Raw genomic sequence first — 15371 nt, forward strand, 5'->3', positions numbered from 1 at the left:
AGATCACTTACTTTAAGAGCCATTCCACAATTTTACTCTTTGTGCGGAGATGAGGCAAGGTGTATTTCTCTTCTCCATCCTGAAAGAACTTGACAGTTGGAAATCCTGATATGTGAAATTTTTCTGCCACAGCTTTGTTGACAGTTGCATCTACTGCTGCCAAAACACCTGGTTTCTGCAATATAAAGCAATGCCTGTAATGGTATATCCTAAGTTGTAAACAATGCACATAAATGGAGACTCTGAATTTACAGAGTAGTTCTCTACAATTTACAATAACTTTAGAAAGGCAATACAAAAGCTTTGGAAACTTTCAACTCTGGAAAGTTTTACAAGTTTTGTTATAACAAGCACATTATCCATTCAAGGATAATCCTTTTGTAAAATGTCCACTCAATTAACCAAACATTTGTTTAATTACAGTATTTAATTTAACGCTGTAAAGGGAAGGGGGAGGGGGAAATAGCACCAAGAAATAAACATTAAGTTGGTGAATAGCTTCACAGCTAATAGTAGTGATCAAGCCTGAAGAACTTGTGTAATGATAGGCCCTTGTACTTTGGTTAAAGTAATTTTACAAACATACTCTTGCGTAAGTGCCATTTGAATAGATCTTTCCTGATGGCCTTTTCCAGAATTGCAAAATTTATCACAGATCTTATGATACACCAAAATCAATTGATCAAGTCAAGAGAAACTTTATAAAATAATAAAATAACCCAGTTTAACCATAATAAAAATGTAGCTAAAATACAATAAACAGCACTCAATATGAAACAATACATCAGTAAGAAACAATGCATCATGTAAAATGTGGAATAAGCTCCATACATGCTTGGATAGACAAATGCACAAGAGTGCTGTCTCAAATATTGAAATCTCAAAATCTATCCATTTTCTGTCTCAAACTCTTGAACCATTAGAGAAAGAGAGGTTTAAGATAACAAAGAAAAGGTATTAAATGCCTAAGTGAAGATCTGTTCCTACTTATGGCATAATGAATGTGCATAATTGATCTTCTGGGTTCACATAGATTCAAATGAAAACCTATGACAATTGCTTAAAGTGAGAAGGTTCTCATTAGCATATCTGTTAATGGCAAGAATCCAAGCCAGTGTTTTCTTAATTTTTTACATTAAACATTAAATTTGTAATTAATAGAGAAAACAAAGCAGTTTGATGCAGAATTTGAGCTTTATCATATTATGCACAATACAAGGTTCAATGGCTGACTATAACATGTTTTTTTCTGTTTTGTTTAAACACACAATGTTCTTCCTAATAATTTGGCATAACTCATGCATTACCAATGAGATTATACTTCGAAACTATCTTTTTTGCAAACCCTTGGGAAGATGAAATAATTGCAACAAGAACATTTTTATTATTTCAGTTACTTATTATGGATCATTTGAAAATGGAAATGAAAGGAAATTAGCTTACATCACTGTCTGCATGGAGCATCTCTGCGGCTTTCTCATATTCTGGCTTCATTTTCTTACAATGGCCACACCCTAACAAAGAAAAGTTTAGAAGGTTGGGGTTTTGTTTTTAGCAAAAACTATTGACCTGCTACATTTCACCAAAATTCAAAGAAAGCTGCTTGATCATCTATGGGATTAAAAAATTCCATCATATTTTAAGAAAGATGAGTCAGTATAAACATACTACATCATGATATAAACATACTACATCATGAATTTGTTTTATTTGTCCTTGATATTGAAACATTTAGAATAATATGATGCCACATAGAAGTGTTTCTATTTAACTGGAAGGCTTGTGCTTTGCTTAAAAATGAAATTTACCATGTCCCTCTGAGAATGGATATCTGATTAGCAGCACCATAATTCTCCAATTTGCAAGTATCGGAAAATTGTATTTCAAATAAAGGCAGATAATAAAATACTATAATATTTACTTCTATTATTGGTTGAAAATTGGTAATGGACTTTTGCATTCTGCGTATAAGGCATTCTCTCTATAATAGTTCGTATCATTTGAAGACAAGACAGTAGAAGTTAAAACAACAAGAATACCATTCTTAGGACAAATCATGGCTGTCATGAAATTTGTAACAGGAGTTCCCAGTTGAAGCTATTGAACCATACATTAAACTAGGTTTGAGAGTTAGAACTCAAGGACAGATGCTAGAGCAGGCATCCTAAAATACCTTTATTTATTTATTTGTTTGAGATTCACTTGGATGCACATGAAATGGCTACCTTTCAGCTCAGGTACATTAATGTTGTGATTCAGTGAAAAGTAGTTGTTTGCTTTTTCTATTTAGTGCTCTTTGTTTTTTACACACTCTTTGTTAGCTCCCATTAACTTCTTTGTCCTATCAGGGTAAATTCACTACACAAGAATTTCCTCTCACTTCATAAATAAATAGTCCACAGCATTTTTGGTCCTGATAAATTTTACAGAAAATTTTTATACACATATATTCACCCATCAGATGTATTTCAAGAGCCTTGAAAAATATGTGAAAAGAGAGTAGAAAGGAAACTGTGTCCTAAGTCATTCTTCTCAGTTCACTTCAGTAACATTAGAAGACAAGTTGGTCTGCCTGCCTGTTTTTCAATCAACTGCATAGGGAAGGTTCCATGTTTTGCCTTATCACATCCTGCTTCTTTTAAAGATTGTTTGTTTGTTTAGAACATTTATATGACCGCCCATCTTGAACCAAATTCCCGGTGGTATACAACCCCCAAATAAAAGAAATATATGTCAACACTAAAATAAAACATTAAAAAAACAAAAAAGACTTGCACTGCAGCTAAATTTTCCCATGCAGCCCACAATTCCATTTATTTCAGTACATACACAGTTTTCCAGAACTGGAGACACATTCCCCTCCTTAAAATTACATTTCCAGGGGTGGAGAAAAAAAATAAACCTGCTCAATCATAAAACTGAGAAGAACAAGCATTGTTGACAGAGGTAGAAGACACCAAGAAATGAACAAAGGATGAACAAAGCAAGGCCACTTTAAGATAAATCCAGAAAAGTAACTCCCTAGCAAAACCAATATTTGTGAAATATTCTGTTCTTTCAAATATATCAAAGTCTTTGAAATATTGTCTTTATTACTTCATAGTATTGCTGACCTCTCTACACATTTGATTTCCTATATCCAACCATATATATATTTGAATTTGTGGGACTCTGACTTCACCCCATTTTAGGTTTGCTGTGGTTGCTTTGCATAGCATAGTAAACAATATCTGTTTCTACATAATTTAGACAAATTAGGGGAAATTTGTGAGAGGCATTTCTCCTACAAGTGCACATTCAGTATTTTTTAAAGAAATAGTTTAACATAACATTTGATTTGAAAAAGACATTTGAAATGGGTAATTATTTTGTAGATTTGTAGTTGATAATTCTTCTCAGGAGACTGATAGTCGCCAGAAAACATTTGTCCTACGTTACTTTGTGAAATGAGGAAATGATCTAGGGAGTTGATTTAAGAAAGTATTCAGGAATACTTTCTCTAAGGGGATGATCCAGCCTTATGGAATAGCTTGCCTCCCAATGTCAAGTTGGCCTTCTCTCTGCTTTAATCTTCCAAAAGGTAGTAAAGATACTGATTTATGGAAGGGAGTGCTACGCTGGGGCAGCTAACTTTCTAGTTTATGCCTTTGTGAATGTTCTGTTTTATTGTAGAATTGTTCTTACTGATAGTTGATCTTGGAATTTATGTAACTATGAGATATCCAGAGCCCTGGACTGGGAAAACATACAAATTTCAGTAAATAAATAAATTGTGCTGAACCCATCAGCTCCTTGAAATATACCTCAGATGAGGGCAGTGAAGCACATCAGAAGATGATTAGAAAATAGGTGGAGAAAAACTCCTCTTGAATCTGATTATATCTTAGTAATGATTTCTACAGAATATCAAGCTTATTCAATAGCAGTTACAGAAGCAAAGAAATATTTTTTATCCTCCACCACTTCAGCCCCGTAGCTCCTTCCAACAGTTTTCCAAAGCAATAGACTTTTAGTAAATAACTAAAAAAGAAATTTAAAACAGTCAAATGTAGAACAATGTAAAACTCTCCATATATCCTACCTTCTTTCTCCACACAATTGGACAATTTCATCTTTTTCCAGGAATAATTTTTAAATATTTCAGTTTAATAACATCTTCAAAAATATTTATATACAATATATTCAGTACTGTAATGTACAGGTATAATCGTACCATATTTGACAATATTTCTTTTGATAAAGTATCAGAAATAATAGGATATGATTCTTTTGAACTACAATGTTTTGGCTCTCTAACTCTTACCTCCCTATTAGCTATCTTGATCAATCACTATGTGGATGTATTGTCCTTATTGGTGTCTCTTCCTGTTTGTTCTATTTATTTATTTGTTCATTTTATTCCCTTTATTCCATGTTAGTTTTATTCTCCTTTTTTCAGAGTTACCGAGATTGGACATGAATCTGAGTCTCCCTAGTCACACTTCAACACCTTATCTGCTATACCACTGCTCTCTTCAATGCATAGAAAAGTGCAGCTACAAAAGTGCAGTATCTTTGGCAGCACACATTTTATAAAATACTCTGAAATTTAATTTAACCAAAGGAAAAACACAACAAAAATAGTCTTTTCACATTGCAACTGATTTCCATGCTACCTGTAACAGGTCTGCACTTCTTTCGACTGCACTTGTACAACTTACTTCTGAGTTTGTTAGTGGGGGAGTAAACAAGCATATTTCATTAAAGTTAGGGAAGTGTTATATCAGTATTTTCAGCCCCACTGTTCTCTTTCATCCCTTGTAACTGGAGTTATAACTCAGCATCTATCAAGATTTGAGAGAACTTGTTTCATGAAGCCAATCTTTCATGGAAGTCATTTTTCAAATCTTTACTCTTTCCAGACACCTTGTGGATTAAAAAGAAAAAAACCTCATCTGTTTTTACTTGTAATTATTGGTAGGCCTTTTTGAAAATGAGACTACATTCACGTGTGTCACCATCTTTCTTGGAACTATAAGCAGGCCATCAAACAACAGAATGAAACAAGCATCTGTTTCATAATTTTAGGGAACATGTAGCTAGCTACTACTCTAGTGTTTGTATGTCAGAGTAGTCAAAAGAACAAAGCAATGCAGAACAGATTGCACCATCAAGTATTCACCAGATTTATTTATTCGTTTATTTATTACATTTGCAGACTGCCTGCTTCCGTTTCAATTCTGGATGCTATACAATATGAAACAACAATAAAATAATGCAGAAACCATAGGAAACAAACAATTGGAAGTGGAGTACAATTACTGCCAAAACAAATATCCTTCATGGGGTCCACCAACGACACTACTCTAAGGTATTGGGGAGAGCCAGGTTTTATTTATTTTTATATTATCAAATTTAGACAAGTGATTCTGGGTGGTTTACAGATTTAAGGGCTCATTTAAATAGGGCTAGTATGAGGGCCATATGATTTCCTTTGAGATTTACACTTCCATAATTCTACTTACATCAATACATGTATTATTCTGTTTACAGCCTATGGAAACACACACACACAAACACTATTCCGGCTAGACATGATTAGATCATGAAATGTAAGAGCTTTTATTTCCTTTTTCAACTGAGATGGTATAAACAAAAGTGGCCCTGGTGATAAAATGTAATAAATGAATATGAACTAGATTATTTTCATTAACTCTTTTCTTCTCATTGCAATAGTGGACAGGGGAAAAAACAAGTTTGAAACAAAGCTGTTCTCTATTTGGATTCTTTGTGCATATTTCCTAGAATCTTTCATTCCTTTATTGCTGCATATTAATTTAATTCCCAGAGCAACACCAATGCAAACCAATCCACCTTTCTTTGATAGTTTATTCCTATTAAGGGTTTTGTTCTCTCAAATATGCTAGGAGGATTTAACAGTTAACCATACAAGACAAATCTCAGAGCTGTTTATGTGCCTGCCAACTGCTGCATTATGACTCCCTAAACAGTTTTAGATTCCTTGCTGCTAAACTCCTCTTGGTTTTCAAAGAAAACTCTCCAAGAGCATGTTAAACCCAAATGCTTCCCAATATGCTTGAATAACCAGAAAGGCTTACAGGTTGACTGTAATTTTTTTTTCTGTGAATGATATGCATTTTTTAGAGATTTTTTTTTTTTTGCACTGGTAAGAATTGACATAGATTGAAGACTGGACACTTAATGTATTCACCACAGAAAAAGTTAGAATTTTTGGTTTGGTTAGATGGGGTGCCTTGATTTATGGCCATCATGACTTTTGACAAAAACTCCTGGCTTTGTTATAATCATAAATTGAAATCTATCTGTAGCAGCCAGGTGTGGGAATGATAGAGGCTCAAAACGAAACATGGAAATGGGAGTTCCACTGTGAGTTACGATAGACTGAAGAGGTCTCTGCAAATGAGCAGAGATGATGACCAAAGTGTAGCATGAAAGAGTGGCAAGAAGACTGGTCCTTTGAAGCTCTCTGGAGGAGAGAACGGGAGATCACACAGGAGTGCTCTGAGTGGCAGCTCCTCATGAGGAGACCATAAAGCAGCAATCCCCCAAGGGTTTGAGGACCAGAAGCTGAACCAGATGATATCTTTGCTTTCAGCAGCAGTGGAGCCATTAATAAGGACCCCAAGCCAGCTGAACTCATTTTCTTATCGTATTTGAAAATTCTTAATTTAACCATTTTATGAATATTCCTGGCAAATAGATGGGGAAGAAATGGACGTAGTGACAAGATTTTATTTTCCTGGGCTCCAAGATCACCGCAGATGGGGACTGCAGCCAAGAAATTAAAAGAAGCTTGCTCCTGAGGAGGAAAGCTATGGCAAATTTAGACAGCGTACTAAAAAGCAGAGACATCACCCTGCCAACAAAAGTGCGTATAGTCAAAGCTATGGTTTTCCCAGTTGCAATGAATGGCTGTGAAAGTTGGACCATAAGAAAGGCTGAGCACCAAAGAACTGAGGACTTTGAATTACGGTGCTGGAGAAGACTCCTGTGAGTCCCTTGGACTGCAAGGCGATCAAACTGGTCAGTCCTAGAGGAGATCAACCCTGGCTGCTCTTTAGAAGGCCAGATCCTGAAGATGAAACTGAAATACTCTGGCCACCTAATGAGAAGGAAGGACTCACTGGAGAAGAGCCTAATGCTGGGAAAGATTGAGGGCAAAAGAAGAATGGGACGACAGAGAATGAGGTGGCTGGATGGAGTCACTGAAGCAGTAGACATGAGCTTAAATGGACTCCAGAGGATGGTAGAGGACAGGAAGGCCTGGAGGGATGTTGTCCATGGGGTTGCAATGGGTTGGACACAGCTTCGCAACTAACAACAAAATGAGTATTAGAGGCCTTCAAAATGGACAACTTAATTTGACACCTGGTGGGTTTTACCTTCTTTAGATTTAAGAAATTTAAATAGAGGCTTAAAATTTTAAAATAATATACAATTGGCAAAAAGCAAAAAAAAAAAAAAAAGGAGGGGAAGGGGTGATTTAGGAGTGTTTTGAGCAGATTGGGAGAGCACAGAGATTGGAATATTGGGTTGTTGTTGCTTTGCTGTAAAGTCTGAAAAACAAGACTATCATTTAAATATTCTTGTGAGAAATGACTGAAATGAACTAAATAAGTTCCCATATTAGGAACTTAGTCTTAATAAAGTTGGTAAATGGACCCTAGAGGGAATTAAAGGACCAGGTAGAAAAGTAGCTAAACTGGTTACAATCTTACCATAAATATTTTTTTGGTAATTGGATTGAGATATTAATAGCAAAAATTTCAGGAAGAGAACAGATTTCAATGAATACATTTTAGAAGATGATGAGAAATTTAAAAAAAAACTTTTACCCTGACATAAACAACAAAATTGAGATCACCAAAATGGGAATACAAAAGATAAACCAAAGAAAGGATCTGGAAATGGAACAGTTGCAACAAGAGAGCCTGGATGATGGCTCCTTATGGGATCTACAAAGTAGAGATGTTAAAGCTTTAAAGCAGGTGTCTCCAACCTTGGTCACTTTAAGACTTGTGGACTTCAACTCCCAGAGTTCCTCAGCCAGCAAAGCTAATTGGCCAAGGTTGGAAACCCTTGCTTTGAAGAGTCCTCTTGAATGCTAAAGACTGATGAACGATTAAATCTTGATTCCATTAGAATGATTTAAAGATCAAGATTGTGAAGAACCAAAAGAAGGAATAGGTCCTTCTTTTAGGACCTATTAGGTCCTCATTAGGTCCAAAAGTTAGACTATTTAATCAGGGATAAGTTATTTGTTTGATATTTCTCCTAATATACTAATATATTTTTTGCTGAACCAGGAATGAAAAGGGGATAATTTCTGGCTTGCGTATAGATAAAAGTTAGGTAATGGGGAGAAGATAGTTTAGTTTAGTTCATCTTGACTTTTTACTAGGCTAAAAGACTTCAACAAAATTGTATTTTTGAAAAAGCAATATGGAAACCAGGGCTAAACTGGGAAAAAGGAAAGGGGAAGAAATGTAAGTATAGACAGCTCTAGAAACTCATTTATAACTGACATATTTAGATGGGGAAATGCTGACAAGATATGTGCTGCTGTTAAAAACACAGCTCACTTCTGCTTAAATTGAGAAAAAAGAAATGTCAGTATTGTATAAACGAGACATCAAAGAAAATGAATCAAAGAATCCTCTAGGGATTAAATTGGATTGAGATGGATGGCTATAGAAATTGAATAAATAAATAAATTCAGCATTAAAGCTGTCTGCAAGTAACGTTATTATTAAAATTTGAAACAATAACAATTATTTGTATATAGGAGTCCTGGATTAGATTAGAATGGGCAAAAGACATGAGCATCTGATTAAATAGGATCCCTCAAAATTCAATCATTAGTTCATGTCCCTCTACTGAGTAACATAAAACTTAGAAAAATACTTTGCCTATCCAAGCATTCTATAAATTTTCTAAATAAAATTAAATTCTGAAAAACAAGTCTGATCACAACAGGAAAATTTATGGGAATGCATACATTAGGTTGCATGATTTATTGTTCTCATATTGTTTTCAGTGTTGTTTGTCACCCAGAGTTGCTGTGGAGTTGTGCAGTGTTATAAATTTGAGAAGTAAATAAAATAAAATACTTCAGGGGAAAAACATAATTTCAGCTAAATCATTGGTAGGAGGGAAGTCAGCAAGCTTAACCAGATTGTTCATATTTTCAGAACATGGTAAATTGGAACAGGAACAGCTATACAAAACCAACAATGTACAACTTATGAGATTTGCAGCAAACCCTGTGACAAATCATTCAGTTGCTGTACAAGTGCAAATCCTTATAAAGGTATTATTGTTGACCGATACTTATTTTATAGACTGTAGTAAACACCAATATATTCTTATGACCCTATTTCACAGCACTGTAAAAGACATTTAAAGTATCATAATCTAATACTAGGAAAGTAAATCAAAATATTCAATATTAATTTGTTATTGTATTACCATCCTACTCAATTTACCAAATTCCGTGGATTACAAGGCATTGATTTTCATTACTACTATTAAAATATTTTTTTACTGCTTTCCCTGGTCCAGAAAAATAGAATAATTTTACTATCTCTTTTGGCTGGTGCTACAAGAGTCATTTAATCTGAAAGAACTCTGATCAACTTTTATATTATAGTCTTGTTTCTATTCTATGATATCAATTTTTAACACCAATTTTTAGCACATTATCAATATGAACAAGTAGAAATAGACAAGTCTGCTATTTTTAGGCATTGTTCCCAACTAGCTAGCATTTTCTTCCTAACTTTAATATTTTCAACTTGGTCTCAAGATTGCAAATTGAAATAAAATATTTCATTTCACACATCTCCCTTTTCTATTTGAGTTTATTTACAAAAGTTTTATAAGGCTGATGGTTTTGCTGATGCATTCGTTTTTATGTCAAAAATACTTTCTAACTTTCTGGTCTTCTGGTATGCTCACTATATTCTATGAGTGGATCTGTTTAAAATATAATTTGCTCCATAATAATGAATAGCTGGGGGAAAGGGTCAATTTTTTTTCATACTTGAAGAAGATCATCTATCACAGCAAGTATGCTTCTGTTGCATTTAACCTTCTATATTTCAGATAAAGTGCCTAGACATAATTATACAATACGCTCCACTGGGAAGAAAACAAAGTGTTCTGAAACCATTAGAAACATTAGGAATTTGAATAAAGAAACCATCCACAAGCTAAGAAATGATGTGTTTTTCTTTCTATAAAGTTTTTTAGAACCACTTTGAAATTATTTCGAGATAATGTGTACTGTTCTAAGAACTTCATTTTGCATACTGCATGATGTTACGGAATCTACCCTAAGCAATTCTGCCACAAGTTTGGGTGAGAAAAGAACAACATCGTGTATAATAAGGGACTATACAATACAGGATATTTTTTTACAGGGAAGTAACTGCAGCCATATGTCAAATTAATTGATATTATGCACTAGGCAACAGAGAAAATTCATTTTTAAAAGGCAAGAACATATAGCTATTTTAATGACATAAAATAGTTTTATTGTGACATCAATCATTAGAAATCCCAGAGTACAGGCAAGTCTCTTCTAGATTTGCAATGTATATAAGTTAGTTCCATAAATGAGTCCCTAATTCCAGTTTCCAAAACCAAGATTACATTTGTGATTAATTATGCTTTCCTTCTTTTCTTCCCTTTTACAATAGTTGTCTAAGAGCATCAAAGACAATCTTCTCTAATCTGATAACCCCTCAATCATCTTAGATTGCAAAGAGTCAAATGCTCCAATTGATTGAAATCCGGAATGTTTGGAAAATATTGGATAAGGCTTTTTCATGATAGTCTACATTGGGAAAAATCTCTTATGATAAGTGAGATAGAAGACCTTGCTCCATTAGTATCAGGGGTGAAATGCTCTCGGTTCAGACTGGATCACACGATCCGGTAGCGATGGGGGTGGGTAGTTCGGAGAACTGGTAGAACCATCCCTGAACTGGTAGAACCAACTCGGAGAACTGGTAGCAAAAAGGCCCATGCCTACCCAATTGCCCGGCCCCCACTTGCCTACTTGGCAGTTTCCTGCTTCTTTCGGTCTCGCTCGCTATTCCGTCCTTGCTTCGGCTCCTGCAATCAATTGCATCAGCTAGCAACTGAATCTGCCTGCCTGCAATCAATTGTATCAGCTAGCAACTCAATCTGCCTGCCTTTTCCCTTGAATTGGGTTAGTAAGTGGGGGGGGGACTTTAAAAAAATAGTTAATTGGTTTTTTTCAGGAGTTTTATTTTTTTCAGACTTAGCAATTTAAAGAAGTTTTAAATTTAGCTGCTTTTATCTAAAAATATAAATAAAATAAAATAAAATAATAAAATATTTGTGCAGCTTCTGAGATTTGGTGTGTTTCTGTAGTGTTTCACTCTAACTACACAAACACAAAATCTCACAAAGCTGTATGTATCATTTTGTGTGTGTTTGTGAGTCAGTTGTGTTGTGTTGTGTTGTGTGTAAAATGTGAAAGTTGGTTTTTGAGCTTCTTGTATCTGTGTGAGGTTCCTTCTTGTCGCAGGGGCCATTTTGGATTAGGTGCAGCTGCTTTTAAATTGTGTGTGAGTCAGTTGTGTTGTGTTGTGTTGTGTGTGTGTAGTGTGAAAGTTGGTTTTTGGTACTTCTTATTGTTTTGTGTACTTTATTATTTTGATTATTTATTGTTATTGGCCACGCCCACCCGGTCACCTGATCATCAAGCCACGCCCACCAATTAAGCCACATCCACCAATTAAGCAACACCCAATTAAGCCACACCCATCAATTAAGCCACGCCTACAGAACCGGTAGGTAAAATTTTTAGATTTCACCCCTCATTAGTATATACTGTAAGTAAATAAGGCAAGACACTATGTTACTTTAACAAACTTTCCCAGACCATGTCTAAAGGAAAAAAGAACATTCAGCTCTTCAGCTGATCCAGATAATTAAGGAATGAATTTTACAATATTTCTTGAATGTCACTACTATGCAAGAATAGGAGAAAAATGTTATGGAATGTGTAGAAGACAAGGGAAAAATCTTACCATCACTGGCAGGAAGGAATCCCCTATCTAATTTTTTTCCCAGAAATAAAACATTCTTCTTAAATATGTGTAACTAGCAGTTTATTCCCAATAATAACAATAAAACAATAAATAAATAAATACATTTAAATAAATAAATAAGGGCAACAAAAAACATGAACATTAGAACATTAGAAAATTTGCGCATTGACAAAATTTCCACCTGTCAATTGCAAAAGACCAGACTGCCTGGATTTGCCCATATACTACACAAATACATTACAACATCCACTATTCCAGCAGTGTATGGAATTGCCCAGCTGTTAATTACTTTGGGGATATTTCCTCCACTAACCTTGGACACTTTGAAATCTTCGTCACTTTCATGAACTATTCACTTCTGTTTGATGTTGTCTTTATTCCCACCAGGCCCAAGGTTGACTCAGCCTTCCATCCTTTATAAGGTAGGTAAAATGAGGACCCAGATTGTTGGGGGGGGGCAATAAGTTGTCTTTGTATATAAATATACAAATAGAATGAGACTATTGCCTTACACAATGTAAGCCGCCCTGAGTCTTCAGAGAAGGGCGGGATATAAATGTAAATTTTTTAAAAAAATGAAGTTACAGCTGCCAGTCCTTTAGTTGGTGCTGGCCTTCATGTGCACTGAGTTCTTACCAAGAACTTAGGATGTTGTAACTGCATCCTTCTTTCCATCCTTTTTATATATATATATATCAGTGGAAGATTAGATTCAGAAAAGATTTTTGTATGTGTGTCTTCAAGTCAGTTGTTGACTTCTGCAACTATTTGGAAAAGTCCCTGCAGTTTTCTTGACAAAAAGTGGGTTGCCCTTACCTTTTTCCTAGCGTTGAGAGAGTGTGACTAGCCTAAGGTCATTCAGAAATGTTTACTGGTGGAGCATATTTATTTCTTACAGGAGCATTACTGCAAGTCCTTAACATTTTTTTTCTTCTTTTTCCTCCCTTTCTCAAAAATATAAATCAGAGATTCCTCTGTGCTGTCCCATCAGGATTCTGACCCAGCTCACTGTGGTGAGAGTTGCTTGGCCTCAAATTACACTACTTACACTGCTTTCTACACTGGCCTTCTGAAACCACTGTGCTTTTAGCTCTTTTTTCTTCCTTCCTTCCTTCCTTCCTTCCTTCCTTCCTTCCTTCCTTCCTCCCTCCCTCCCTCCCTCCCTTCTCTGCTGCTCATTTCTAGGGTCTGTATTCTTTTAATCTGATCCATCCTCTCAGTTGAGGATGGATTCCTTTTATTCCTCCCACCCCTGCCCCCCAAACTAGTTCTTAGCTTGTTGGTGGCACAACTTTTACAGTTTCAATTATTCTGACTGAAAGAATTTGAGAAGATCAGAAAGTATTAGGATTTCAAAATCAAAGTTGAAAAATATGTCTTCCTGAAAGGAGTTACAGTACCTAGCTGTATGTACCCATAAGGGGCGTGCATAAGCGCACAAATGTGCCTACCGTTCCTGTCCTATTGTTTTTCTTTTCTTCTTCCTATATATAATATGCTTATACCTCCTTATATTTACTGATATATGTGTTTATATACTATATAATCTTTTTATATGATACCTACATATTGTTGTGACAAAATAAAATAAAAATAAATTTTCAGAGAAACGTACACGTGGAAATGCCAGAGACCGAGCCTTGGAACTTGGCATTTTTGGTGATTTCATATCTCTGTCAACATTATTAATGAGCACCAAAAATATACTGATTGAAAAACGTTTAATTTTCAGATTTTCTGACAGGATCAAATCATAACTATCCTAAACGTAGTTACAAGTATGTACACTAGAGACCCCCAACAGTGAGATGCAAATTCTGAATTTGCATAAAGCCTCTTCAAAAACTTTTAGCATAGGAAATGTGGCAGATTGCCCAAAGGAAAAATTAAGTATCCATAATATTTCACACAAAACTCTAAATCACTTAATCAGTTATGGTGTAGGGACAGATATAGAAAATGTTAGGACATTACCACTGCTCAGAATTAAATCTTCATAAGCCTATAATTAATAAAACCAGTAGCAGTGATGATGTCTTTCTGCAACCTCATAATAATCCAGACTTTGGAGTCTCTCTCTCTCTCTCCAAATGTGTTTGATTACATGACCCTTATAAGTTATGGATTAAGAGAGATAATAAACCATCTTTATTGCCAACATCCATCTGATTAGGTAACACATCAAATTTTACTACCTAATTCAGTTGTTCAGATTTTTTTTATTACAGCAATCTCTTTACTTGATAATCATAAATATGTAAAGATTTCCCCACCTCAACAGCAATTCTAGTGTAAGTTTCTTAGGATACCGTATTTATTTTTCAAGTTAATACTGCTAAATTTGAAGATTGTGCCTCCAACTACTGAAAAGTCTGGACAAAAAACTAATTAGAGGAGGCATCTTCCAAGGTGACTCACTTCACCCTTGTTATGATCCCACTTTCAGTGATTTTGAAGAAAAGAAATCTTGGCTATCAAATGGCTAAACATTGTAATAAAGTCTCAGTTTGCTTTAGATGGATGATCTGAAGTTTTATGGAAAATCAGAAATTGAAATCAAATCATTGGCAAATATTGTAAGAAACCATCAGGATGTATTAGGATGAAGCTTGCAAAACTGGGCATTTTGCAGTTGGATAATAGGTATAGACCAGGAGTATCAAACTGGCAGCCCGCGGGCCAGATGCCTCACATGCAGGCCACGCCCACCCCAGCTTTGCAAAGGCAAAAAATGTCACGATACGTCATGTGAAGTCACATGACACAATTGAGTTTGACATCCGTGGTATAAACAAATTGGATGTATTCTTTACTAATCACATTTTTAAAGAGTGAGAACATTACTAAAGACAAAATTCAACAGTGGAAACATCATAAAACTATGGGCCGTACCTGTGACACAATAAACTGCTGGAATTATTAACTGGACACAGCTGAATTGGGCAGTTTGAACCAAAAAACAAGAAAACTATTCATTATACAACTGATAGAAAACTATCTATTCATTATACATTATATCTTTGTAGTGAAATTGATAGATTACTGCCCTACAGATATGGAAGCAGAAGTTTACTTCAAGTCAAACAAACTGTCCGAAGAAGGAAAGAATGCATTGGCTGATTATGTAAAAGACAGTAAAGAATAAGCACTGAAGTTGAATGTGTAGGAAACAAAACATGAATATAAAAATAACTGTAATAAAAGCACTACAAGAGAGCTGGTAAGAAAAAGCATTACATGATCAATTTCTATAAAAGATCAAGAGGA

The 15371-nt window shown here is 35.0% G+C and overlaps 1 protein-coding gene across 1 annotated transcript in view; it reads right to left on the reverse strand.

Moving 5' to 3' along the window:
- Window positions 1-15371, reverse strand: part of PDIA5 (protein disulfide isomerase family A member 5) — a 180990-nt gene that overhangs the window by 59011 nt on the left and 106608 nt on the right. The window contains exons 11-12 of the mRNA XM_058194942.1: window positions 1444-1514; window positions 12-175 (exon numbers count right to left, since the gene is read on the reverse strand). Of these exons, the coding sequence (XP_058050925.1) occupies window positions 12-175; window positions 1444-1514 (235 nt within the window). The remainder of the gene's footprint in view (window positions 1-11; window positions 176-1443; window positions 1515-15371) is intronic.

Source organism: Ahaetulla prasina, chromosome 1, assembly GCF_028640845.1.
Source record: "Ahaetulla prasina isolate Xishuangbanna chromosome 1, ASM2864084v1, whole genome shotgun sequence".
NCBI lineage: Eukaryota > Metazoa > Chordata > Lepidosauria > Squamata > Colubridae > Ahaetulla > Ahaetulla prasina.